The sequence below is a fragment of the Bombus huntii genome, chromosome 14 (genome assembly GCF_024542735.1).
Source record: "Bombus huntii isolate Logan2020A chromosome 14, iyBomHunt1.1, whole genome shotgun sequence".
Lineage (NCBI taxonomy): Eukaryota > Metazoa > Arthropoda > Insecta > Hymenoptera > Apidae > Bombus > Bombus huntii.
Genome location: NC_066251.1, coordinates 2135169 through 2162277, shown reverse-complemented (window position 1 = coordinate 2162277; position 27109 = coordinate 2135169). Strand labels below are relative to the sequence as shown.

General features: G+C 33.1%; 1 protein-coding gene across 6 annotated transcripts in view; it reads left to right on the top strand.

Moving 5' to 3' along the window:
* Positions 1–27109, top strand: part of LOC126872897 (filamin-A) — a 53172-nt gene that overhangs the window by 3581 nt on the left and 22482 nt on the right. For 2 of the 6 annotated variants that reach the window (XM_050633118.1, XM_050633117.1), the window contains exons 2-16: positions 2836–3194; positions 9262–9602; positions 10084–10211; positions 10510–10524; positions 11069–11207; positions 12827–13111; positions 13226–13536; positions 14199–14625; positions 15116–15331; positions 15732–16119; positions 16908–17477; positions 18726–19070; positions 19566–20170; positions 20940–21238; positions 23101–23239. In XM_050633118.1, the coding sequence (XP_050489075.1) occupies positions 2855–3194; positions 9262–9602; positions 10084–10211; positions 10510–10524; positions 11069–11207; positions 12827–13111; positions 13226–13536; positions 14199–14625; positions 15116–15331; positions 15732–16119; positions 16908–17477; positions 18726–19070; positions 19566–20170; positions 20940–21238; positions 23101–23239 (4548 nt within the window). In that variant the 5' untranslated portion in view covers positions 2836–2854. Of the gene's footprint in view, positions 1–2835; positions 3195–9261; positions 9603–10083; positions 10212–10509; positions 10525–11068; positions 11208–12826; positions 13112–13225; positions 13537–14198; positions 14626–15115; positions 15332–15731; positions 16120–16907; positions 17478–18725; positions 19071–19565; positions 20171–20939; positions 21239–23100; positions 23240–24474; positions 24633–27109 lie in introns of those variants that run through there. The other 4 variants (XM_050633119.1, XM_050633120.1, XM_050633121.1 and 1 more) reach the window with 4 other exon arrangements.

Below are 27109 nucleotides of genomic sequence, written 5' to 3'. Positions count from 1 at the left end.
GTGTCCGTAATTTTTTCTCATAGGTAACATAGCGTACGTAAAATATCAAATTCGTACGTTCATGTACGTTTTAATATGGCGGTTTCCATCAAAATATTCGTAACAAATTTATCATTTTTTTGAACATCACACACGTGACAATTAAGTAAATGATTTTATCGATCCAATTAATATATTTCGTAGATTTCAAATGTTACAAGCAACTATTTTGTTTGTCGAAGATCTGTTCTTAACAATTATACATTCGTCATTTCGCGGCTACATAAACAGGCCCGTCACTAACGTGTGATGAGTCACAGTTACTTAGACATTGAATCACGAGAGTTAAATATGGATCAGGAGTAAGAGTTTTGTTCTTGCTGATAAACATTCAATTCGAATACCAAATACATGCATACAATAAAATCGATCATTATAAAGAATTATTTATACGTTTTATATCAACACAAAATATGTAATATGCGTCATTTTAATTGCTGAATTTCTTTTAATAACGACAACAGGATAGGGTGGTATAATAATCTCTCGCAATATCATATGCAGTAGTATTTCGGAAGATGTTCGCTTGCCAAATTTCGAAACTTATATGCCATTATTTCTACCACGGTAAAACTAGTCGGAGCGAGCGGTCACCTCATACAGCCGATGAAATATGCATTAGAATCGGAAATTTTGAAGTCGACCACGAACGAGAAAACGAGAAAATTTATTATTTTCCATTATCTCTTGATAATTTGCGACACCTCCAATCAAATGATATTCAGTTTAAAAACAATTCTCGGCATAGTAAAAAATGTATATCCACTAGTAAGTATTATTCTTGACAAGTTCTCTTTTCTGGCCAATACTTATGAATCTATGAATTAATCATGCTATGATTTTCATATCTTCTATTCATTAAGCATATGAATGATATGACGTTACATTATTAAGTAAAATTAGCGTTTAATGATTTGGTATCTTTAAAATCTTTTTTAATACACGTTCTAAGATAACTTGTTTTCATGAAACCTTCACTCTATAGATTCTTAAGTATCTGTTGCATGAGAACACTCTATAAAAAGTTTTTAAGGGTAATATTTCTTTTCATAAAGATTCCACAGGAACAGATATTTTCTTAAACGAAACATCAACAGAATTTAAAAAAAGAAAAAAGAAAAACGGAAGAAGCTATTTATTTCGATTCCTGCTTTAAATAATACATAACCTCGTATTTTGAACGGGATATGTATATCAATTTATTATCATTTTTTTTTTTGGCGGTTAAATCACTGACCTAACTCTTGATTGCAAGTCGGCTGAAAAGGAACGTAAGGTCCGCTGCTAAAACTGGAATCGTTTCCGAAAAGGAAGAAGAAGGTGACTATTCCACAAAAGGACTTTGTGTTGCAATACTTACTATATCGGATGTTATCCGCTAGCGACACAATTTCAAGTTCTTTTTGGTCATTTAGATACAGTTAAATACACATATCTTATACATCTTATATACCTTATATATCTTATATATTATTATCTTTATTATACTATCAGGGTCGAGTTTTACGTATGATAGATATTTCATTGTACGTCAAATTGTATTATTTAATTTTGTAACTTTGACAAGGATAAACTTTAAAATTGTACCGAGCGGAAAATTATATACAGTGCAATTGTTATTTAATTGTTAGTTCGCTAACATGATATGATGTGGAATTAGATAGTAATTCGTATTACGTGGCTGAATATCTAATAATAAATTATAACAAATATTTCATTCAGCCTTGTGTCTTTATGGGGATAATTAGCATTTGTATTGATTAAATTTTGCAGTGTTCCTGTGCGATATATGGAATGATTTACCACTTCTATTTATCTCAAATATCTTTGTTATTTCAAGTAATAAGCAGAAATATTGCTTACCAAAGTTGCACGGTTGCAAGAATCTCACAACACGGTGGCAATAATTTTTTGACCCCTCGACACAGATGTTAGAATTATGTAGATATCTCTATTATTTCATAAATTTTTCTAGTAGTTTGTAATAAATTATTTTATATTCATTATTCATTAAATTCATTTATTTAAATTGCATATTCATTAAAATAATTCTGATGCGAGTCATTTTTTACAGAATTCTAAAGGAATTCCTTATAAGGAGACCAAAAGAAATCGAATTTTAAGAAGTACAATTTTGTAGATTAAGATAAAGATATTTTGCGTGTAGGCAGTACGAACATTGTTATATTGCACTTATTTTGTCGTAGTACTATCTATATAAGGCTATAATAATATCTATAATTTACGATTTGGCTTTTAATTTACATATCTTTTAAATGATGTATAATCAGTAACTGAATGATCGAAGTATCAAAGGTTGATTAAAGAATTATCGTGCAAAAAGAAACGTATTACAGATTTACAAATTTCTACTCTCTCTTTCTCTCTATTATATGATATAATTGATACGCTATTGCATTTATTCTACCATATACATACTAATTAATACTAAATTTTATACAATTTAGAATTACTTTCGTATAACTACATATAAACTTGATATTATAAAAATGAAATTGAGATGTTGATAAAAAAGAACGCTTCATAGAAAAGTAAGGCTATGGGTAATACCGATACTTTTGCTGCTGTAAGTAGTATGTGCTTGCATCAGAGAAGATACAGTAAAATGAGAGAAAGTGAGTAAGACACACGGTGTAGAGCGTATAGCGAGCTCATCTCGGTTTAAGAGGAGAGGGGAGATTAGAGTGAACGGAGCAGCAACGTGTGAACACACACACAAGGTTTTCTACTTTTCTCCCCACCATCGTTCTCACCATTACCAATGTCATCCCGTAGGAGCGAACCGGCCGATAAAATGTGCGAGAACGATAAGTCAGTCAAGTGCGAGAACGCAGAGGAAGAGGACGACGACATGTTCGAACAAGATTTGCTGGAGGATGCCCAGTGGAAACGAACGCAGCAAAACACGTTTACGAGATGGGCGAACGAGAAGCTGAAAACGGTGAACAGACAGATCGATGATTTGGAGTGTGATTTGTCCGACGGTCTTCTACTCATCAGTTTGATCGAGGTGCTCGCGCAGAAGAAGCTTCCGAAGCATAGTCAGAAGCCCGTCTTTAGATCACAGAAATTGGAAAATGTTTCGGTGGCGTTGAAGTTTTTGGACGACGAGGGAATAAGAATCGTTAATATCGGTGAGTGGCTGACACTCGTGTTTTGTTGCTTCAGTTAGGCTTCCCTGTGTTCCGCTTTTTTCTCCGTTCATATCATTCGTTTGAGTCATTCTCTCCTCTTTCTTCCCTTTCGAACCGAGAGGAGAGAAAGCAAAGGAAAAGAATTAGGAATAAGAAAATGAGATAGATCAAATTAACGAGTACATGTGATACGTAGTTTTCTTTCATTGTATAAATATACATATACAGTGATTCTTACTAGTACACATGTAAAGCATATTTGACAGTACTTTAACTGTTATTGTTATGTATATGTCGGTGTAATTAAGCGGATGTAATTATTATTGTTTGTCCTCTTAACAAATTTATTTTGTTCGATGGTAGTATAAATTTTATTCATTCCCCACATTTAATTTTTAATGTTGAATATTACTATATTGGACTATATTGGAGATAGATTTTATACATATTAAATAATATATTATTCTTCCGTTGCAAAAATGTGCTGATAGAGATATACAATTACAATCATGATACTAAACAAGATGTAAGTAGGTAGGTATAGTATAGTGAGGTCGTAAAATCGGTTAGGAGTTCAAGTTTACATATCTCGAGGATCGAAACAAATAATTTGAGACATTTTGGAGGGCATAAGGGCTTAGAACCTCGTTTCGGGCCGTACGATGTTGCAGTTTCCTAATTTTATGTCATAAAATACCGTGTGAACTGTTTTATTTTGTTTTGATTTTCGAGTTGAGACTTTGTCGATATACGTAGGCATCTCGCGTCGCATCTGTCAACTTGTATTTCGATCTAAAAATTTCACTTTCGAAAAGCTATTGTAACTGGAAACTCAGTTAGATTTTTAAAAAGAAGTCGTACGTGACCAGCGATTAATTAATAAGACGTGTCTCCTTACGTGACTGGCGATGAAGTGATAACACGAAAAAAAAAATATTTTTACGTGATCGGTGGTTTGTTCAGGTCATTACAAAATTTTGTGCGCGTCAAAATATTAATCGACGTAAAATATTAAGAAATACAATAGTTTCATGTTTCGTATATGCCTTTGACACACAGAGAGAATTGTGTTGCAAGAGAAAGAAACATGGTTTTTTATATAAAAGTTTGAACGAGGACAATGTTATTATAGTACACATATTGTTATCGACGATTGTAAAGGATATCTCAAGTTCTGTTTAACTCTATCAAATGTCATCACTTTCCTTTTTTCCCCGGTGTAACAACGTTTAGCAAAACCAATTGTAAATTAATTTCTAATTAGGGTTAGGTTGGGGTTAGGTTAGGGGGGGTTCATTTCACGTTAGATAAATATACGTACATATTTTCTTTGAAATACTTTAAATTATTAATGAACAGAGATAACGTAAAAATATAATTTACATTTCTTGTAATATGACTCATTGCAAGGAAGTAAAAAACACTTTCGCGCTTTATGAAGCTGCGCTTCTATTTGACTTAGTTTCTCTAACGGGTGGCTTGAATAGCATTTATACAGAAGTTTCATGGTTGTGGCGGCTAGTTCCATAAGAGAAAGGAAAGTTTACATGAATATTGAAATTTTTCAATGGAAGATTTTTTGTAGAACAAGATATGATAATTAAAATAAAAATAAAATAGAGATAATTACACGGAATAGTAAAAGATCCTCGAATCGATGATGCTTTATCGAAATATTTCAAAATCTGTAGGATAGGAATATAGCGATAGTTTTGTTACCTGTACCCACTAAATATTTCTGAGAATTAGCAATTATATAAAACGTGCTTCGTCCATTCTTTATGATAGTCGTGAATCTTTCATTTCTTTCAAGGACTAATCTCTTCTAAGTATTTATAAGATATAAAAGGATTTGATATATATAGGTATCAAGCCATACATATTTATTAGTATATTAGTATATTAGTATATTGGTTCATGTACGTAAATTATTTTATATATCTAAATAATTCTAAAAACTATAAATAGTTTGCTCTTGAAAGTGATTTTGGGAAGCGGGAAGAGGGAGTGAGAGGGAGACATGGAAAGTAGGCGGGAAGGCAGGTAGGTAGGCGCACGATGAGGTGAAGGTCATATTTGCTCAGGTACAAGGGACGTCATCTTTGCTTTCAGTTTGCGTACACCTATGCCAAACTCATTCTCCCGATAAGATAGTTTTTTCTCAAAATTAAAAAAATTTCGAGAGAAATACTCTTCAAACTTCTTGTCCATGTAATTCATTTTAATTCTAAACCAATTATGTTTTAGTCGTGTGTGTGTGTGTGTATATTTATAAATTATCGACTAAAAATGAAATCAGAAAACAAATCTTTTCGTTCGTTGTAATTGTACAATGTGTTAATTTAGTGGAAACATAACAATAACTGTCACGAGGATAAATGATAATGGCATTCTTTTCCGTCTTATAACTTATCAATACGTTCTTAATTTAAAATACAACTGGTTATCACGGCATGGAATGTTTTACTCGCTTAACTTCATGTAGAATACGCGTTTGTACTGAAGTCATTCGTTTAAATTTATATTTGTCATAGTGCGTCTGCTCTGGCATCATTTTAATTAATTATTTTGTTCATTCTGATAATTATCTTTATCGTACGATATTAAAGGAGACAATCTTTTGTTAATGAAACTTCTTATTTACGTTTTTTCATTGCGCTGGATTTCTTCTTATGTTTATTCTTTTGTTTTACCTACGTATATATATATATATATATATATATATATATATATATATATATATATAGTAATAGTTTATCTATAACTGTTGCACTTTGCGATGTAGATAAATTTATCACCTACCCTTTGCGATGAAGTAGAAAATAGAAACTTGTCCTTTCTAATTACTTGAAAGAATTTTGTAAAAATAATCGAATGAGTAATATTTTTATCACATAAAAGTATTTCCTTGTGCGAGTTTAGAATTTCTTTGTGAAATGAATTTGTATATCTATGAAAGAATTAGCGTACATGCAAGATATTAGTATTATTATCTTATCTTCTATACAAACGTAGAAATTCCTTAAAAAATCCACTGTTTATATGTATTGAGTTGTCGATCACGCTTCTTCTCGAGTGCCCATGACGTTTTCCTCGACCGTATTCCGCGGCGAGTTTAGACGATGACGTCATTGGTGGCTAACCGGTTACGTCATGGATTGAACGCGCATTAGGAGCTCGTGCAGGAGACGATTTCCAAGCATCGCTGACTCCGTCCATTACTTCATCTTACGTCTGTCAAACATAATTGCTAAAAATGAGTAATTAGATTTTAATTCTAGACTGCTTATAGAAGTTCAGATTTGTATGATCTACAACTGAAGAAATAGGATAGAAGCAGACATTTGATATCGTGTACAGTCGTCATGTGAATTTTTGCACATTATCTAAATTTCCCATAAACGCATAAACATCTTATGTCAACTAATTTATAATTACCAAATAATAACGGGAGAACTTGGGAGTTGGATGAAAATTTGGATGAAACACCGAGCCAACAAGTGAATAATGAGGATTGAATTAAACCACAATTGTCGCCACGATTTTTTATATGCTATTTATGATGATCTTCGTGTACTATTTATGCCAACTGGAATCAGTTTTCTTGCGTTATGAAATTTGAGATCGAAGCGAATTCTAAGTGTACTAACACATATGCGTATAGTACGTTTCTCCATGTTCTAGAGTTTATTGGATAGTCCTAACACACTGTACACAGATACGAACTACATTTGATATAATTTCTCGAAATATACTCGTCATTATACCGGATCTGTGTAAATAGCAACCACGTAACACGAGATATTCTATTGTGTATAGTATGAATAGAGAAGTTTCTTTCGAAACAGAAGACTATTGTGTACGAATCATAATTCTCACGTTTATAATTTGTTCAGTTATATTTGACGATCATTTTCTTGTTTATTTTAATTAGGTCAACGTTTAAATAGATATATTTGTGAAAAGAAAAAAGGTATTCCAAGTCCTTTGAACATTCAAATACCAAAATGTTACATTCAAATTTGAAGAATTAGGATTATTTCTTTGTTATACAGTTCATGGTTTTCGTCAATTGCTGTATATCACATTCGGCGACGTAGAAAACTCTTATCTAATTTTAATCGAACCGACAAGGTTGCGAACGTATTTTCCTGAAAATAAATTTGTCAGATACTCAGGTTACCGCGAAGTTGCCAAAATTGATTAAAGCGAATGCAATTACCGTGATATTGATTCAAATGGTATTCTATAGTTGTCTCGTTTCTAATATGAGAAAGAGGATGCAGTCGCCTAAAATATTTTGCACCAGTCATTATCATAATATATAGTCTTCCATTTACTCCTTTGTTATTTGTATGGCAGCACTGTCGTGCTAAGAATATCAACTCTGATTCGTCCATATTTTTTGCTTGTAAAATACATTTATTCGGTGTCAATTGGAAATTGTAATAAATATGTTTACGAGTTGTTTTCTATGTTGGCATTGCAATCAAAATCTAAAGGTTGTAAAGTTTGAAGCGATAGAAATTCGTATGACTCATCGCCGAAGATAAAATTAGAGCGTGATTAAAAAAAATTTTGCGAACTGTGTAATCGGGAATATTGATTACGTCTGACAAGCTATTATGACATAGTGTGCGCATAATATATATATATATTTATGGACATACCAGGTGACACAATCTCTTTATAAAAATATTGAAGTTGACGTTGTCTAATCAACGTGGTATATCTTGTAATAAAGTACAATGTATCATGGCTGACGTGATCTTAAATAAAATAAATAACAGATAATATAAAGTATGGTGAATATAACAAATAGCTATTTTTCTTTTAGCTGTACTTCACATCAAATGCAATTACTTTCTTTCGCAGAACTAGCGTTGATTCATTTTGATGTGTAAGCGTCATTTTTTAGCCATTGTATCACTGTATGGCTATTCCTGGCCGGAAATGTCAGAAATATGTCTGCATGTATTTTATATCTGCTCGTAAAATGCTCTTTAAAGCATTTTTTCAATTAAACATAAATTTTGTATCTTCAAATATGAAAACGAAGAGATGGATTTAATAAAGTCGAAATAAATAGAATATCGTTTATTTCTCTTACATATAAATACGTAGAAGCAAATGTCTTAATGAACGAGACAGAATATTTCGTTAATTATCAGGTTCCCGACTAATAAAGATACATATTTTTTAATACAGAATTCTCTCATTTTTTTACAAAAAATTATTTACAAGTTGAATAGTTTCATCGGTGAATGCTTTATTAAGAAACCAATGTTTTATTACATACTAAGCTCGAAACAGAAAAATAATATGTTAAATTAATCGTAGATTATATTTACACTGATCGTGTGTGTATAGTGGTATTAGCTACCGTCCCTGACCGTGATAAGAGCTCGGTAGTTTCTCTCTTGAGCCAATATTGATATAGAGAACAACTATTTCTTTCTTCTTATCTAACAGAACTATCTTCTCGCTTTTCTTGATTTCAAATTAATCCATAAATGGTATGAAAATCTATCCCAGTGAAAATGAAATTACAGTCTGCATTTCAAAGATTATTTCTAGTTTTATCATTTACAGTCTCATTGATTCAACTTTAATCAAATATTTGTCGAAAACGTAGTTTTATTTCCAACGTTACGATCCATGAAGATAATTGTTGTTATTTCTATATTTAGAGGTAGAATCACAATAGCTATTATTTTATTCTTTGGATAAATCTATCACACCGTTTTGAGCCGATAAACCATTATTGTACTTTCTTACATGGTCTAGGGATAAAAACAAAAGAATATCTTAAACCTATCGATTAAATCTATCGATTATTTCTAGAACTATATTCTAGTTACTATTTATTGTAACTAGCGTATCTGCATATGGATGGCGAGCGCGACCTCACGTTGTCATTTTCAACAATAATCATAATAATAGCGGACATTTATCTACCCTTTTTCTTGGCGTAAAATTAAAGAATTGCACCTATTGTGAATTAATTTTCTAAATTCGCAATTCGTTATTATTCCACTGCATCTAGTATTTCAAAATGATTTTATAGATTCAACGGACATCGTCGATTCTAAACTCAAGTTAATCCTGGGTTTAATATGGACCCTAATTTTACACTATTCGATATCGATGCCTCTCTGGAATGGAGAAGAGGGTTCTCAAACAGAGGGACCAAAACAAAGACTCATCAAGTGGATCAAGAACAAAGTACCAGAATTGGTAATCGGTAATTTCACTACTGATTGGAACGATGGCCGTGCTATCGGTGCTTTGGTAGATGGAGTTGCGTCTGGTCTTTGCCCTGATTGGCACGAGTGGAATAAAAATGACGCAATTCAAAATGCATCGGAAGCAATGCAATTAGCGGATGATTGGCTGAATATACCTCAGGTAAATGCTATAATGCTTGTTATGTTGTTTAAGGAAAATTTGTAAAAATATATATCGGAAAATTTTTTACGCTTCTCTATCTCCATCATCTATTGTATTTACTTGCATTTATTCTGACTTTTGTTCCTTCTTTCTGAACTTTTATTAGCTGTTATCTTTTTTTTCTTACGTTTAATAGCTTCGTTTTTTCGCTGTTAAATAATAGTTTCATAGAGCTACGTGATAAAATAATGAGAAGTTCATTTTTATAAATTATTTGTCGTTTTATTCGTTCTCGTTCTAATTTAAAATTATTTGCAGCGATGAGAAAGCGATTGTAAATATTTTATTTTGTACAATGGGATTAGTTTTAGAAATTAAATAAATTAGTATAATAACGATATTAAATTGCAACGAAAGACATGACACGAAAGCGAATGAAACGATTACAGAAAAGCAAACTAACTACTTTACTATTTAATTCTGTCATTCTTTTACATAGCTCATCAAGCCAGAGGAAATGGTTAATCCAAATATAGACGAAATGTCAATGATGACATATTTGAGTCAATACCCTAACGCAAAACTAAAACCAGGAGCACCTCTTCGACCACGTATCAATCGAAATAGGTAAGTCGATGAATAAATTCTCTCATCGATCATTTGTTATACGATAAAGCCAGATTTCATGAAATGACAGTCAACTATTATCGTATCGTATCGCGCGAAGAAGCTTTTTATATCAAAAAGGTTTAATTGAAAAATAATTAAGAAGTATAAATTACAGTAGAGTAGGCATCCGAATGTAGAAGCAAAAATGTAAATTATTTCTTCTATATTTAGTCTCACGTATAAATAGAGAGAGTGTAAATGTTTTAATGACACAAAGTGGTATAATTAATAAATCTATTTTATTTTCCGGTTGCAGTATCCCGCCACCGCGGTAAGTTACGTAAATATCGTGTTTTCTTGCATCTTTCATAGTCATTCATATTTTTTTTTATAATAAAATAATAGTTATGCATAGTTTGGCGCAATTAATTCCTGGCTATTCAAATCAAAGATTGTAACAACTTTGTTTTCTATTTTTCCCTAATAGACCACTTTAAATCATTCGGTTAATTAAAATTCGCAATTAGCTAAATTTATTGGTATGCAACACATACTATTTTCTGAGGCAATGAAAATTGAAAAATTGCATCCTTCTTGTACAGAACAGTTATTATTGCAATGAAGTGTAAAAACTTTCGAATTACTATAACAAATTCTGTACTCAACTAGTTTTTTCTCAGTCTGCTTAAATATAAGCTATTGTTGTTTCTTGTTTATTTTAATTATAGTAAATTAAGATTTTCTTTTAAAAAAATTAATTTAGAATTAATTTAGAACTTAAGCTTTCAATGTGATTCTTTATTTTTTGTATATTATTATTTTTTATTTTCATTCTTTATCTTTTGTGTATTAATTAAATTTTTTATTTCCTGCAGAGTACGTGCTTACGGTCCTGGTATTGAACCAAGTGGTGTAGTCATCGGAGCACCAACTAATTTCACTGTAGAAACATTATCTGCCGGTAAAGGAGATGTCGAAGTCATTGTGGAAGATTTTCAAGGAATGAAACTTCCGGTGAGAACAATTTTTCGTAACATAAACATTTTTCGATCACTAAAACACATATTTATGGCTATGGCTCGACTAATCCATTTATAAAAAATTTAAAAATGTAAAAATGCAGAGAGTGCGTGTTAAAATAGGATGTTTGTTACGATTTAATAAACGAAACGAATCTGTATTTCAATTCTACTTCTTGAGGTGCATTTATGGAAATACAAGTTTCCAAAAAAATTCACAATTTAATTATAGTTCATTGGGAAATTTAAAGAATCTACAACTAAACTTCCAAATATTTTTATATTACATAATTTATAATCGCTACGTGCGCTACGATTGCTACGTTACGTACCCATTCATCTACTTGCCATGTATAATGTGGTTGACCACCATCCCGGAAATTGCTACACTTGTATCATAATCATAAATTGATTACAAGCCAGGATACACGTAATAGTTTATTCTTACTTTTCTACATTTCTTTTCTTTTCTGCAACAGTTACAGTACTCGAATTAATTGAAATTCATTTTATTACAACCTTGATATAAAAATATGTAACACGATTTTTATGTATGATTTAGTAGATAGATAACTCTATTTTGCTGCCTTTCGACCTTGAAAAGAGGGTTGGCACGTGGTTATGCCTACAAAATCAATATAGGATATTATACAAATACTTAATATACAAATACTTATACTATAAATACTTGAACTTTAAATAGTACAGGATTTAGTATAATCTTACATTAGATTAGATTTCATAGTTACTAATAACATTACGAATAAATAGATCTACACTAATAGAATTAATATAACACGCTTATTCGTCATAAATCTGATATATCGTGTGAAATGAAAGAATTCTTTAAAATATATGTTTATGTGTAAAATTGGAAGAAGGAGTTGCTTAATTTATACAGCGAAATGGTTCAGATACAAGCAATTAAGATAATAAGAATAGAATGGAGATTCTAATTTTGGCACGATTAGTTCAATTGTTAGTCAGTCAATCACACGTTGGCACGTACAAGCTTTGCTACACGAGAAACATGGATAAATGTACATTCGTATAAATTATACTTCTAACAACTACAGCTTTCCAATAAATACTCACAGGTCTATCAATTAAAATAGGCTTTTAATTCAATCCGTGATTTTATAGGATTATGCTTTAAGTAGCTATTCTGATTCAGAATGCCGCTTGTTTAGGTATTTGGGATTTTTTTCTAAAAAAACCTTTAGCCTCTTTTTATCGATCTTTGCCACACATATATATCAACGATCGGAGGATATTCGTCGATTTTTTCAAGTGAGAATAATCAGAATTCCGCGAGTTACGTGTTATTAAATAAAGTGCTGATAGATCTGTATGCCAAAAACTGATAGGGAAAGTTTTATGACTCCTTTGGAAATAGATTTACAAAAATATCCAAAATAATGGTATTTTAGACCGGAATATTCCGTTAAGATGTGCCAATGGGTTGTATCATTGAAAAGAATGAATATGAATATTATTTGAATTTTAATTTATGAAGCTAAGTAAATGATATTTTAATTGCAATTAAATTTATTAATCTTATCTTGATAATCAAATTTAATTTTATTTAATTTAAATAATTTTTCTTTCTTAAAGGTTGATATCAAGTTCAACAGAGACAAAAATCTCACCTATTCCGTGTCATATACTCCGAAGACGCCATCACCGCATAAAGTACAAATACTGTATGCCGGAAAAGAAATTCCAAAAAGTCCATACGTGGTGAATGTAGAAACACCATCAGCTGATCCTAGCAAAATTATAGCAAGTGGGCCAGGATTACAGGCGGATGGAATCTTAGTCAACAAACCTACTTTCTTTGATATATTCACGAAGACTGCTGGACGTGGCGCGCCAGTAGTTACAATCTTGGACGAAGAGGTATATTATTAAATAAGGATATGCATTATCATTGTATGAATTAGCTTATTTTTCTGTTAATTAAACGATTTTTATTATATATTCTAACTACCTGTTACGAATTCTGGTTTGTAGGGATTAAACGTACCTTTCAAATTACGTCAAACTCTACCAGAAGTATGGAGGTGCGAATATACCCCTACCGAAATTGGGGTACATACGATAAAGATGTCTTTTGCTGGCAAATCGATACCTGGCAGTCCTTGTAATGTTAACGTAGGTTCGGGGACAGATGCTAAGAAATGTAGAGCTTATGGACGAGGATTATTACCGAATGGAGTTCGTGCTCACGACAATGTGGATTTCGTTATCGTCACAAAGGATGCCGGTGAAGATGTGCTTGGAGTTAAAATTATTGGTCCCGGAGGAGTCAGTCAATCTGTTCAGTAAGCAATTTTATCTTCTTGATAAAATCTTGATTAAAAATTATTTATTAGAATTCGTGACGAAGAAGATATACAGAAGATGTATTTAATCTAACGAACATGATCATCCAAGCAACTTGGTAGGCTTATTTCTTTATGAGCTTCGAATTAATCGAAGTTGTATGGATTTAACTTTCGCGGAACAAAGCTAAACAAATTTCACACACAGATTTGTACATCAATTTCTACTTAATCGATTGGTTATTAATAATTATTGAATCGAGCATTGGAACTAAAGTGACTGTGAATTCCAGCTAATATTGAACGTCCACAAATATAATTTAATTCTATGTAATAATAGAAGTACCTTTAGGCTCTATGCTGTAAATGACACTCGACAAAAATTGACATATTAATTAATATAACATAAATTGTACGTGAGTTCAATGTACAGATTCAAGCTGAGTACATTTGCATCGAAAGTTTCTACACTTTTACAGATGCAATTCGAGGTTCAAACGGTGTAAGAAATAAAGTTGATTGTTCAATTAGGAATATACAGCAGCAAGACTTCGTAAATTAATACTCTTAATTGACTTTTTTTCTTTTGATTTTTATAATTGATTCTTTGGTCGATTTATGGACTTCGAAGCACCACTTATATATATATTTTTTTTTTCCAGTATGGTTAAAATTGACCAAAAAACGTACAAGTGTAATTACACGCCGATGAAAGAGGGACGATACGTGGTGATGATAACATACGGCGGAAAAGAAATTTACAAGTCACCGTTCGAGGTGAACGTTGGCCCTTACAAGGAATCAGCGATCAGAGCTTATGGGCCTGGTCTTCACGGTGGTATAGTCGATCATACAGCCAAGTTCATTATAGACACACAGAGAGAAACCGCTGGTCTTGGATTCGCGATCGAAGGACCTTCGGAAGCGAAAATCTTCTGTCACGATAACGGCGATGGAACAGGCGTCATATCCTACTTACCAACTGCACCAGGCCAATACGCGGTTCACATTCGTTGCGATAACGAGGATATTCCGAAATCGCCCTACATCGTGAATATTTTGCCGAAAGGGGACTTCGATCCTGACAAGGTCTGATTTTCATATATTCGTGGTCCTTTGGCTTTCGATCGTGTCCTAATATAACAGTATTGCACTCTTTTTGTTTTAATCAACCTTAACGTTGCTTTGACATAGAAAGTCACCAGCAAAGCTCGTTCGATCGTTCGTTCATGTCTAAATTATTAATTCGCAATTGGTATTGCTGGATATATGGCCATTCAGTTTACATTGGATTAAAGTTTCTTAATTGTGGAATATTTCATTTCAATTTAAACGCTATATGTTGGCCATTGATAAACCTTAATTAAAATACAGAATATATGTGAAATTAAGGAAGCGAAGATTATGTTAATTCTGTTATTACAACGATGCTAATTGAGGGTTAATTAAAATTTTGCTAACTATTCTTATTTGTTCCGATATTTTTTGAATATTGTAGTTCGCTTCTTCGATGCTCTGAAATCGTTTCGATGAACTGAGTGAATGAAAGACGAGTGATTTAACAAAGTACGATTTGCAGGTTGAAGTGTACGGTCCGGGAATTCAAGCGGAGACTCTTCCTGTTGGGAAACCGACGAATTTTACGGTGGACGTAAAGAAAGCTGGGCAAGCACCGTTGGAAGTCGTTGTTCAAGATATTCAAGGAAAGGATGTACCCGTTCGATTGGAGGATAATCACGATGGCACAGTGCAATGTCACTATACTCCTACGTCTGCATCAAATCACGTTATCATGGTGAGGCATTGAAAATTTTGACAGATGCAACGTTTCGATATTCTATAAAATATGACTTAATCGTAAGACGAGTTGATACGTGAGATAAGATAAGAATTTATCGATGCTAAATGTTCTTTAAAAAAGGCCAAAAATTTCTTCGGAATTGGTCTGATTCATAAAGAATTTCGTACGTCGCTTTGATTTTACGATATCAAATTATAATTCAAAAAATTGGTGGAATTTTACGAAATAGCAAATACCAGGGAATAAAGACGATGATAAATGTTATATTACTTAGGAAAGTACTTAGAAGTACAGATATATCTGACTGTTAGGAATAAGATAAATTATATACATATTTAGAACACAAAAATATAAATAAAATTGATATTAAATAATTATATGATAATATTCGTAGGTTATTTACGGTGGCGTAGCTACGAAACACTCACCTTATCGAGTAAAGGTAGAAGGACCTTTAAACGTTGCTATGCTATCAGCATACGGACCCGGACTCGAGAAAGGGGTCAAGTCGAACATACCAACGCATTTTATCGTCGATTGTCGCGAAGTTGGACCAGGTGAACTTCGCGTGAACATAAAAGATTCTGACAACAAAGAAATTCCATTTTCACTTTCGGACAACAAGGATGGCACGCATACTATCACTTACGTAGCACGAGAACCAGGAACTTGCTCCGTAAATTTGAATTATGGAGGCTTGAACGCACCTCAGTGTCCGATTAAAGTGAACGTTGAATCGCATATCGATATCTCCGAGGTCAAAGTAGAAGGTCTTGCTCAAAGTAAGTATAAAATTACCTATTTATTATGTCTATTATTATGCCTATGTCTAATTCGTTGTAATTCAATAATTACGAATATTATTAAAATCTCTAAAATCTCAAAGTTTCTAAATCTTTAAAATGTATCGCTACGAGCTATACACAGTGTACGATTTCGATTTATTATTATAAATAATAAATTCGAGAAGCACTCTGGTTGAAAGAGAATTGTTTACAGTAGCGTTACAGGAGATTGAGAGTGTCATAGTCAGACAAACGCAGGATGATAGAATATCAGACATAGGCCACGCATATCTTTTTCGGCTACACTCATCGCCCTATCTTTATAGTTTTGTAAATATTCATATCGTGAATTCGATGCTCGTATCTAAGATTTCTTAAAGACTAGGGAAAAATCTCTGAGCGAAGCGAATAAGAAATCTAAGCGAGTTAGTAAGCGATCGTAACGTTTACGTCGGTCTCTGCAGGTCGTCTATTTCCACTTAACCAAACGAAACTCTATCAATCACATGCTAATTATCTGTTCCAAGTAAGTACGGTATGAAAAGAGCATAGCATGACTTCACGAATTCACAAAAAAAAAAAAACACACTACAGAGCAAGACTTTGCAAAAGAGATCTGGCCTTTCTCAAGAATATTGGTTTTTATCACCACTGACTACTCTCATCGTGATCGCTAGTCACTTTGGAAGGTGCATGCGATTTTAAACTTGTAATTAAGAAAGACAAAAGGTAGAGCAGAAAATGGGAAGAAAACTAAACAATTCGAAACTAAATCCATGTCACAGCGGCTCCAGTGAACAGCTTGCAGCAGTTCCTTGTGATAACTCAGGACGCAGGCAAGCCAGCGGACTTTCAGGTGACGATAACCGCACCTTCGGGCAACCGTATCAAGGCGCACGTGATACCAATTCGCGAAGGCTATCTCGTGAATTTTACGCCGACAGAACTAGGCGAATATCTGTTGGGGATTAGTTTCGGCGGAGTGCCAATATCCAACCAGCCGTATCGATTGACCTGCGTGCATGGCTCGGATCCTGAAAAGGTCCGAGCTTCTGGGCCAGGTTTAACCCATGGAATAATAAACAAACCGGCTGAGTTCGTGATCGATACTCGCGGAGCTGGACAAGGCAATCTCGGTGTGACGGTCGAAGGTCCCTGCGAAGCTGCCATTAATTGTCGAGATAATGGCGATGGAACGTGTTCCGTTGCGTACTTACCTACGGAAGTTGGCGATTATGGTATCAATATTACCTTCAACGAGAAGCATATTCCTGGCTCGCCTTTCCAGGCGATCGTTGTAAAAGACGTCGATGTGTCGAAGATAAAAGTCACTGGGACCGGCATTCAACCAAACGGTATCGTTTGTCGTGCTTTTGCAAGGTTCCGCTTTTATTAACAGCAGGAGTGTTCCGGGTGTTTTCTTTTGCGTGTGTAGTGTGCTATAACGTAGGTACATATTAGGTGGATGGTGAGACGGATGAAGTATATTTCGAAGAAATTTTCTTTTACCAAAGCAACAATGACTCGTTAATTTGTTTATCGATGTCGTCGAAACCGATCGATGTTATAATTCTTTTGAGCCTATGACAATTTTACGTTTCATCTAAATGAGCTTTTTCATTATTATTAAATCTGTTGTTATTAGACATAATATTACCTACATCTTTAGGAACGTAGTTTCTTTCTCAGTTTTCTTCTTTCTCTCCTTGAAAATTTGCGACTATCTTTCCAAACAACAGTCTTTCTTAATTGATAATAATAAATCAAGAGTATTATTAATCGTAAACAATTCGTGCGTCTTTTATCTAAGATAAAGGTGAATCATCGAAATGTATTTCATCCAAATTATTATCCAACGTAATTTTGGGTATTTTTGTTTGTTCATCGATTTTGTGATAGTGTTTATGCTGCAACTTATGACAGAGATGCACATTACACAGTTTGATACGTAAAAAAGTGCACTGTATGCATGCTTTGTGGTATTTTGAATTTTTTTTGTTGCTTATTAGAGAAATTCATTATATTGAGATATTTTCTATAAATTATAATTATAATTTATTATTTAAATCATATATGAATACCAAGGATATTCTTTTCCATCGAAAATATAGCAAACGAATATGTAATTGCTTAGGATTTCTATCAGATACACTTTTGTCGAATACATACGAGTCAGGCCCTTTTTTGTTATGAAAAATTCCGGAATTTTGTATAAAAGGAATTTTTTATGTTTGCGAATTCGATCCAAATCTCCTTCCGAGCAATTACACTGTTTATAAGTTACAGGCAGCGGACACCTGTGCATTGTTTAGTGCGCCACGTTTGTTGTTAATATCTTTTTTAGAAGTTATGTTTTATATTTTTCACATGTTTCAAGATACATACACGAAGCTATAAATATAGCTTCTAACTATTTAAGCCTATATTTCCGATTACTATTATCCATTTTTATTTCTATAAGTATTGAATTATCCTACACACTTGTGTAAATAGTTCACGAATGTTTGTCACGAAATTTCAAAAAACTGCAACTTTTCTTAATCTGTTAAATTATACATAATAAATATACGTATTGTAATAATATTGTTTTTGGCAAATTTCAGGCCCATGCGTAAATCGTGCAACGGAGTTCACAGTGGATGCTCGAGCGCTTCCAAAGGCGAAGAACGATCATGACAAACTTTCCTGCATAATTAACAATCCCAGTGGCAATACGACTGAGAAAGTGATTGCTTTACAAAGGGACGGAACTTATTGCGTCAGTTACAAGCCATTTGAAGAAGGACCTCATACTATAGACATACGTTATGACAACATTCCAGTTCCCGGTTCACCCTTTACAGTTAACGTTAAATACCATAGCGATCCTAGCAAATGTAAAGCGTACGGACCAGGTTTGAAAAAAGGATTCGTGAATAAGTACAACACGTTCGTCGTAGAAACGAAAGGTAAAATTTTCAGAGACAAAACGAGCAAATTTTACTGATTTACCTGTACGAGTAGTATCGAGTTGGTGACAAAGTAATTTCGCTTTTGTGGCTATGCACTTACACATACATGTCCATACATTAGCTTTGGAAGCTTCTTTATGTTATCTTCATACAGAAAAAAGTTAATTTTGATTGAAAATATTTGTTCCTCGGTTCTCGATCGACTGTCTGTGGTAATCTGATGGCGCCGTCTCTGGAACATAGAAGGGAATTTCAATAGAACTTAATTAGTTGCATTTACACATTTTTCAAATTTATATAACTTAATCGACCAAAGATAAACATCTCCTAACTACATTGTCTTTTATCTCTGTGATGATTCTCTCTTCTGCTTACTTGCTTCGTTAGTTGAATTAATTTGTCATATTTAAATTAGTTTTCGACTCTACTACTTAGTCGAATTAATTTATAACTATATAATTAGATAGCATAAAATGATTTGTAAATGTTTAGATGCTGGAAATGGCGGATTATCTCTATTAATGGAAGGCAACGACTACGCGCAGGTGACTTGCAAAGGAAACGACGATGGCTATTGCACAGTGGAGTATTTTCCACCGTCGCCGGGTGACTACGAAATATCCATCAAATTTGCCGAGCAACACATTCCTGGGTCTCCTTTCCAAGTCCAAGTCGTGGACGACATGCAAGCGAACAACGTGACTGCCTACGGCGAAGGCTTGAAAGTAGTAAGAGAAAATATATCGACGAAGTTCATGGTGAATACCTCCAAGTGCAATCCAGCACAATTGAATGTCACTCTGAAGACCAACAAAGGACGAGTTCAGAAACCAATAATCAAAAACTGTGGAAATGGATTATTCGAAGTTACATATCAACCACCATCTCCTGACAGTGATCTGCAAGTTGGAGTTATTTTCGATGGAGAAGATATTCCAGGAAGTCCTTTCAAACCGAAAGTTCTGCCCACTGTAGAGCCAAATAAGGTTGCTGTCACGGGACTTGGTGTGGCACCTGTTTGTACCGCATCTTTTCCCGTTGATTTCGTAGTAGACACCTCCGAAGCTGGTTACGGTGATCTGGAGGTTCAAGTATTGGTAAGTAATAAATCAATGTTATACCGCCTGTGTTATTTATTGTTGTTTTATCCATGTCTCTCCACTTTGCATAGCTTCCGATTATATCTTCATTTACAGTTTATATTACGTTACATATCACTCGCTTAATACGTTCAAGCTTTTTCATGCGCGCCTTCTCTAATAACATTTGCATTTTGTTCCAGTTTCCGTTACATCACACTTTTATAAATCAAAATTGGGACCATAAATGGAGTGAATAACGTGTTAATTAATCTTATCTAACAGTCTTACAAAACCTTATTATCTTAGAACTATCTTACTTTAGAATCAATGATAGCTATTCTTTAAATCTTTCAAGAAAGGTTCTTAAAAATAATATAGAAAACGATGTGATAACACGGAGTATAAGGATACTCAAATTTGAACAAGTAAATTGAATGTAACTTTTTAAATGAGATTTGCAATCCTGCATACAATAGCTTCAAGGTGACGTTAGAAGAACTATACATCTTGAAGTAGTTTCAACAAAATATATCGTGTTATGAATAAGAAAATACAAGATTTCGTTAAAAAACATTATCTTCACATTGAAATATCCTTTGTTATTCTGTCGAGAACAAAATTATTTATGCCAAATATCGTACATCTTTGTAACAATTTTTATAACATATAAAAACACTTTCTTGACAATTTTAGTCGCCCGAATAAAGAAAACGACCTGTATAATTTGAAGTACATTTAAACTGACAATTAGTTTTCTTGAATCTTAATATCAAATTGCGTCTAGGGACCAGATCAGGTGCCTCGTAAGGTCGAAATTCAGGATCTTGGAGACGGGAAATATAAGGCGACCTATTTGCCCGATGATTGCGGTCGTTACAAGGTCAACGTTAAATACGGCGACAAAGAAATACCAGGATGCCCAATAAACGTTCAGAGCTTGTCCACCGGCAGAGCTGAGAAATGTAAAATCAAAGAGGGTATTCAACGTACTTTGGCTCAGGGTGAAGAGTACTGTATCACCGTGGATACCGAAAATGCAGGACGTGGTGCAGTGACCTGTCGCATACGATCTACTTCTGGAAGGTAAGCGAATTTCCACTTACAATAATCGGATCGTTTATTTTAGAAATGGTGCAAGCCCATTTTCTGAAAAAATTCAGGAAACGAGGAATTTACATAATGCATACATTCACGCGAACTTTTTATTTATAAGCAATTCACAATTTAAATCTTTTTAAACATTTTCACTTTGTTTCAATCAACTTCTAATGGAAATTATTTATTTGAACGAAAATTCGTTAATAAATTAAACTGCATAATCATTTATTTTAGAAGCGGCGTATATTTAAGCACGGAAAGACGTGGATTTTTCAATAGATGAAAACGCGAACAATTGAATATCTGGAAATAAAGGAAAATGGACTTACATCACTTTCGAAATAAATGGTTCAATCAACGAAGAGTGTTGAGGCTGAATCGTTCGAATTTAGACAAAAATAACTCTATTGGAATTTAGATGAGCATTATCGTATTTCTATTCGTTGGAAAGAACTGCATCATTCCTACGCGATAGTTTTAACAATCGTTCGTTTGTTTCGCTAATATTTAGTTTATAGAAATCATATAGATGCATTTATTATCAAGTGAACATTAATCATCCGGTTGATGTTGACGGCGAGTAAATATTAGTCAGTCACGAAACTCTCGAAGAATCCCTTGTGTTTGAAATATTGGCATTTATCCGACATGCTATCGCCTTAGTAAATAAACGATTTACGTTTTGGCACAAAGTAGTGGCTAGTGTCATTTAAAGTAATAGCAGAAATGCCGGTCTTGACATCTCTAATTGCCAATAGAAACATTAATATATCGCGTTTCATTATTGACGTTTTACATGAGCGCTATCTCGAATTAACTCATTTTGCACATTGTGTACATAATTATACATAAAAATGATAGAATTCTCTTCGACATATATACATATGTATGTATTCTAAATATAATGAAACTCAATGGAAGTTCGGTGTATTATGAACAGGGAAATCTCTTCTGATTATCTTTATTCTGTATTGCTTTTATTTCTTGACAATTAGAAGACGATAACATTAAAACAAAGCATCACCCATGATAGTCTTCAAGGAGCAAATTCTTCAAGTTTTAATTTCTTAATTTTCTCTACAGTGTTACAAGATGCTTGTATAAACATTTTAGCGATAAGAAATATGAGCAAGTACGTACAGTTTGACTGTTAGCTTGAGTGTATTATAAAATATACATATATATAGAGTGTGACATAGGAACAATGCGATGTAGAATGAAATACTCGTGTACAATGGAAATCTCGTTCATGAAAAACTTTTTTGCATGTGTTACTGCCGTTTTACGAGGCATCAGAAGGAACGTTGGCGACTCTATAAATATAGCTTACATACCAACGAGACGGGGAGTTGGTAAGCCGTATCAAAAGACTCAACATCAATAAATTTACGATTCAAAAATAAATATCGGGGTCATGTTGAAATTTTTAAAATCTGCTAGAACGTCCAAGTTATTTTAGCGAAATGTAACAGATAACGAGAGAGAAAAGGACAAGATTAAAGTAGAAATCTGTGAAAAATTGTAGAAAAGTTATATTTGACCGATCATGTGGGACAAACATTTTTCAGGAATTTTTTTTATGATTTTATCCCATCTCATCAATTTACCATTATTTTCGTTATTCTTGATTTACACGCATGATCATTAATCTGTTCCTACAGTGACAATAGGAACAAGTATACCGAATTGGTTGCATAAAAATTCTTTTGTCAGAACTCATGATACATTTTTAACGATAGGTATGAATCAATGAAGAAAAAGGCAAAGGTCTTGATATTTAAAAAATTTCCTATTAATTTTAACACGTATGACAATCCTCTTTTTATATCCTGTATGCTATCTTTCAGTGAGGTGGTGGACATCGATATCGAAGATAATGGCGATGGCACGGTGAACATTTATTATACTGTGGCGGATGCTGGCGATTATACCCTCAGCATTAAGTTTGGTGGTCAACCGATACCGGAAGGATTTTACACGTTCACAGTAAGTCATTACTTCTTCTATTTCCATCAGTTTTCCAATCGATTACTTTTCGTTATTTCATTCTTATTTTTATTTCACACGATTACAGATTAGAAGCTCTTATGCATATAAAATATGTTCATGCACATAATCACACTACTGCAAGGCTATAATAATTTTTGACATCATATACCATAAAAAATGATTCATTTAGCAAAAAAATAATGCGCATGAGCGGTCTTATGAGGACAATTTTACACAAAAAGATTCGGTAAAGTGTAAAGCGTTGTTTGATTTTCTTTCATGAAGAATTATGAATTATTAATGAATTAGTAAAGCGAGATATCTCGACTCTGTTGTTGCTATCGAAGAAGCACAACAAGTGAGCGTATCCAACAGAAACATAAAAGAACTTTAACAGCCAATTAAATTAGATTGCAAATTTCTATAAACAATGTGAGCTTAATAATCCGCAAAGCTTGAATTCATTGCTAGAAATCGAGCGAATATTTCATGATTTTATTCGATGCTCTTACAACAGATTATGTTTGTGTATTCTATCTTTAGAATGTTTTGAAGTTTACTCTGTGTCTAGTATAAAACGTAGTTTTATCGTTTCATCGCTTCATCGCCTGGATTTAGGTAGTGAAAGTGTTGCGAAGCATCGAACGATTTGGAATTTTATTTATAGATCTATAAGAATCTATAAGATAATCGCAAGTGTGAGATGTACCCTAAGGTATCCTAACGCGTGTCCTTGTGATCGCCAAAATTCTTACGCGTTGTCAGTCAAAATCGATTGAATCTTCTATTATCCTTTTTGAAGGGACGATCGAGAAAACAATTTCAAATTATAATTGCTTAGTTTCAAGCACGAGTCACAACAATTATACTTCCTATCATCGACTTCAGTGGAATCCGATAGTTTGCATTTCACATATTTTTTAACGTATGATATATAAAATACTGAATGGCACGGGTTCTTCAAGTGTTTCAGACTGTTCGACCACGTACTTATTTTCTGTAACGAAAAGCAGTGGTTAATTGAAGATAGAATAGAACTTATGCCAAATGGTAGAACCTGCCATCTCGAACAATTGTGCAATAAAGTTGCATTATGTATCATTAATTTTTTATGAAGGAGATGCGTGGTTTCTTGCTAAAGGATGGGTGGGGCGGCAGGCATCTAACTATAGAGACAAGATATACTGCAGGATATATTGTCGACTTTAGTTTAGTCTCCAGTGAAACAGTTCACTTCGAGGGTTCATTGGAATAGTGTCTGTCAATTTGACATTACTCCTATACTCATTCCATGCGGAGTGTCTAACGTTCCGTCCAAGTGCATTATCGAGTAGTATCGTTCTCACTAGAAACGTACCGAGTGTTATCGTATCGAGCTTACTGAAACTTTGTAAGTACTTAACAGCTTTTAGAAAGGAGGCCAGACATCTTAGTACCTCTTGACAGCTAACTTGGCAGATATCTCGAGATCATCTTCCACGATACGTACCTCTTTAAATGAAGAAATCGCTCTTTTACATTAGTCAGGAAGAAAACATAAACTTTCACATTTATTTTATTCGTTGGATAACTTTTGAAAGATATTTACGTACGTTTTTTTTTATATCAATTGAATTTACATTGACTTTATACGAGTATCAGTAATAAAAATAGCAGTTAGTTTTTGGAAAATAATAAATTTATAACAGGTTGGAAATTTATAATAGATATTGAAAAAAAAAAGATGGAATAAGAAGTATCTGATCGTTCATTGAAGGTAACAAAATATATGATTTAGTTAGATGACGCGTTAGAGGCGAATAAAATGATATTTTTCTGACAAATATCGCTATAAAATATTTTCCAGTGAACTATTTTCTTCCTCGAGACAGCAGAAATAAACAGGAACGCGAGACAATATTCTTTATAAATTCACGAAGAAGATATTTTCTTCTTTCTTTTTGTAATGTTATTCTTCTTTCATTGCTGCGTTATTTATACGTTATTAACAAAATTTTATACAAATTTGAAGACAATTTTACGTATAAATATATCGAGCAATGATAACATTCTTTAGATAAGAGATTTTGGACCATTTGTGGATTATTTTTTAAAATATGAAGTATAATTATTTTATTTATAAATTATAATTATAAATATAGTTATTTTATACGATCAATTGAAATTTCAATGCAACAATCTAATTGTTTAATTATCATATTTATCCTATCTTAATTGATTTATTTTGGACTCTGTTCCATTCTTACATTTGTGTCCTATATCGCCACATCTGTAAAGATAAATTCCAACTAAGAGTGTTTTCCGATCGAACTATACGATCATTGTAAGCAATTCTGACACAATGATACTTGCTGCCGTGGAAACAGTTTAAGCGTTTGTTATTTCAGTAAAAAGCTAGACTTTAAATGAAAGACGTATGTAACTTTCAAATAGATCTTTGTCGTTTCTTTGAAATTTCACTCTTTAATGCCTTGGAATTTCTGCATATTTTCTATTTGCAAATTTATCATTCAAACAGCCTCCCAAAAATTCTGCGAATAATGCAAAATTCACAGTGGAATAATTAAGCAAAATATTCTTGAAATATGTTGGATATATCGTTGTTCCGTTTGGTGGTAGAAAATAGTATTCGGTATTTTCAAGCTTATTTTACACAATTTATCTTATTCATATTTTTCATCGCTCACTGCCGTATTGTTTCTTCTTTTCTATATTTAAGATGAGAATCTTTTTATAGCTAGAAACCTTTCCATGAATCGTTCGCTGTTTTTCTGAAAATTATTTTCTGCTACCTTCCGTATCAAGTTGACTACAACGGTCTACGAATATATAGCTGTCGTTAGCATAAACGCTTGGAAGTTTGTCAGAACACGTTGCTTTACTGCTCAGGCAAATTCGTTAATTATCTTGAAGCTGATGTAAAGGGGAACAGTTGTCTTCGTCCCAGACTTGTAATATATGACTGTTAACTCGTACATGTGCAAATGTTCCACCAATGGCACTAAACTCACGATATGTAATGCAATAAATATTTCTTTATTTTATTCCTTTAATTAAACTTATCTTCAACCAACTGATGAGAACAAAGCAAAAAGTATTACACTATAAATCAATTTATTCCTATATGTATATTAACCAGGAATATGAATAAAATATACAATGTCATTTTTTCATTGAATCCTATTAAGGGTAAAGCCTTTTGGTTTTGAAAATATTTTGAAGAATCACTTTTATGAAGATGCCGGTGGGAACTACATCATCTTAGAACTCCGATGATATTTATAAATGCTATTTTTGTTCTCTATGTGCATTTATTCTGTGATAATGTGCTCAACGTTAGCTGAACTATATTCAGATATTCTGAACAAAAATAAATAGCAAAGAAGAATAAAAATGATGTGATTCAGAGCAGACAAAATGTAGTACGATAGAAGTAACGCTGCAAAGAGCTTGCTCAACAATCTTGCGCATAGCAGAACTTTCTGAGTTGCTTTCGAAAGACGAAAAAGCAGCCAGAAGAAGCTAGAGAAATGCGCTATATAATCAGAGTATAAAATAAACGCCAAAGCTTGGTGTAACGTGAGAAGAAAAGCAATTCGATACTAAATTTAACGCTTTCAACAATTTATATGTAAGACAATGTTTATCCATAATTTTACCAACATTTTATTGAAACGAATAAAGGTAACTATGAAATATTATGCGTAACGTGTGCTCGTAGAGGAACGATTTCACATCAGCACGAAACCACGTCCGTTTAAATCGCCATCTGCTTATTAGAATAGCGACAGAACGATCGGTGAGATGAAAAGGAAAAAGCTTACCGATAAACAATAATCGAAGGGATACAGAGAATACAGTACGAGC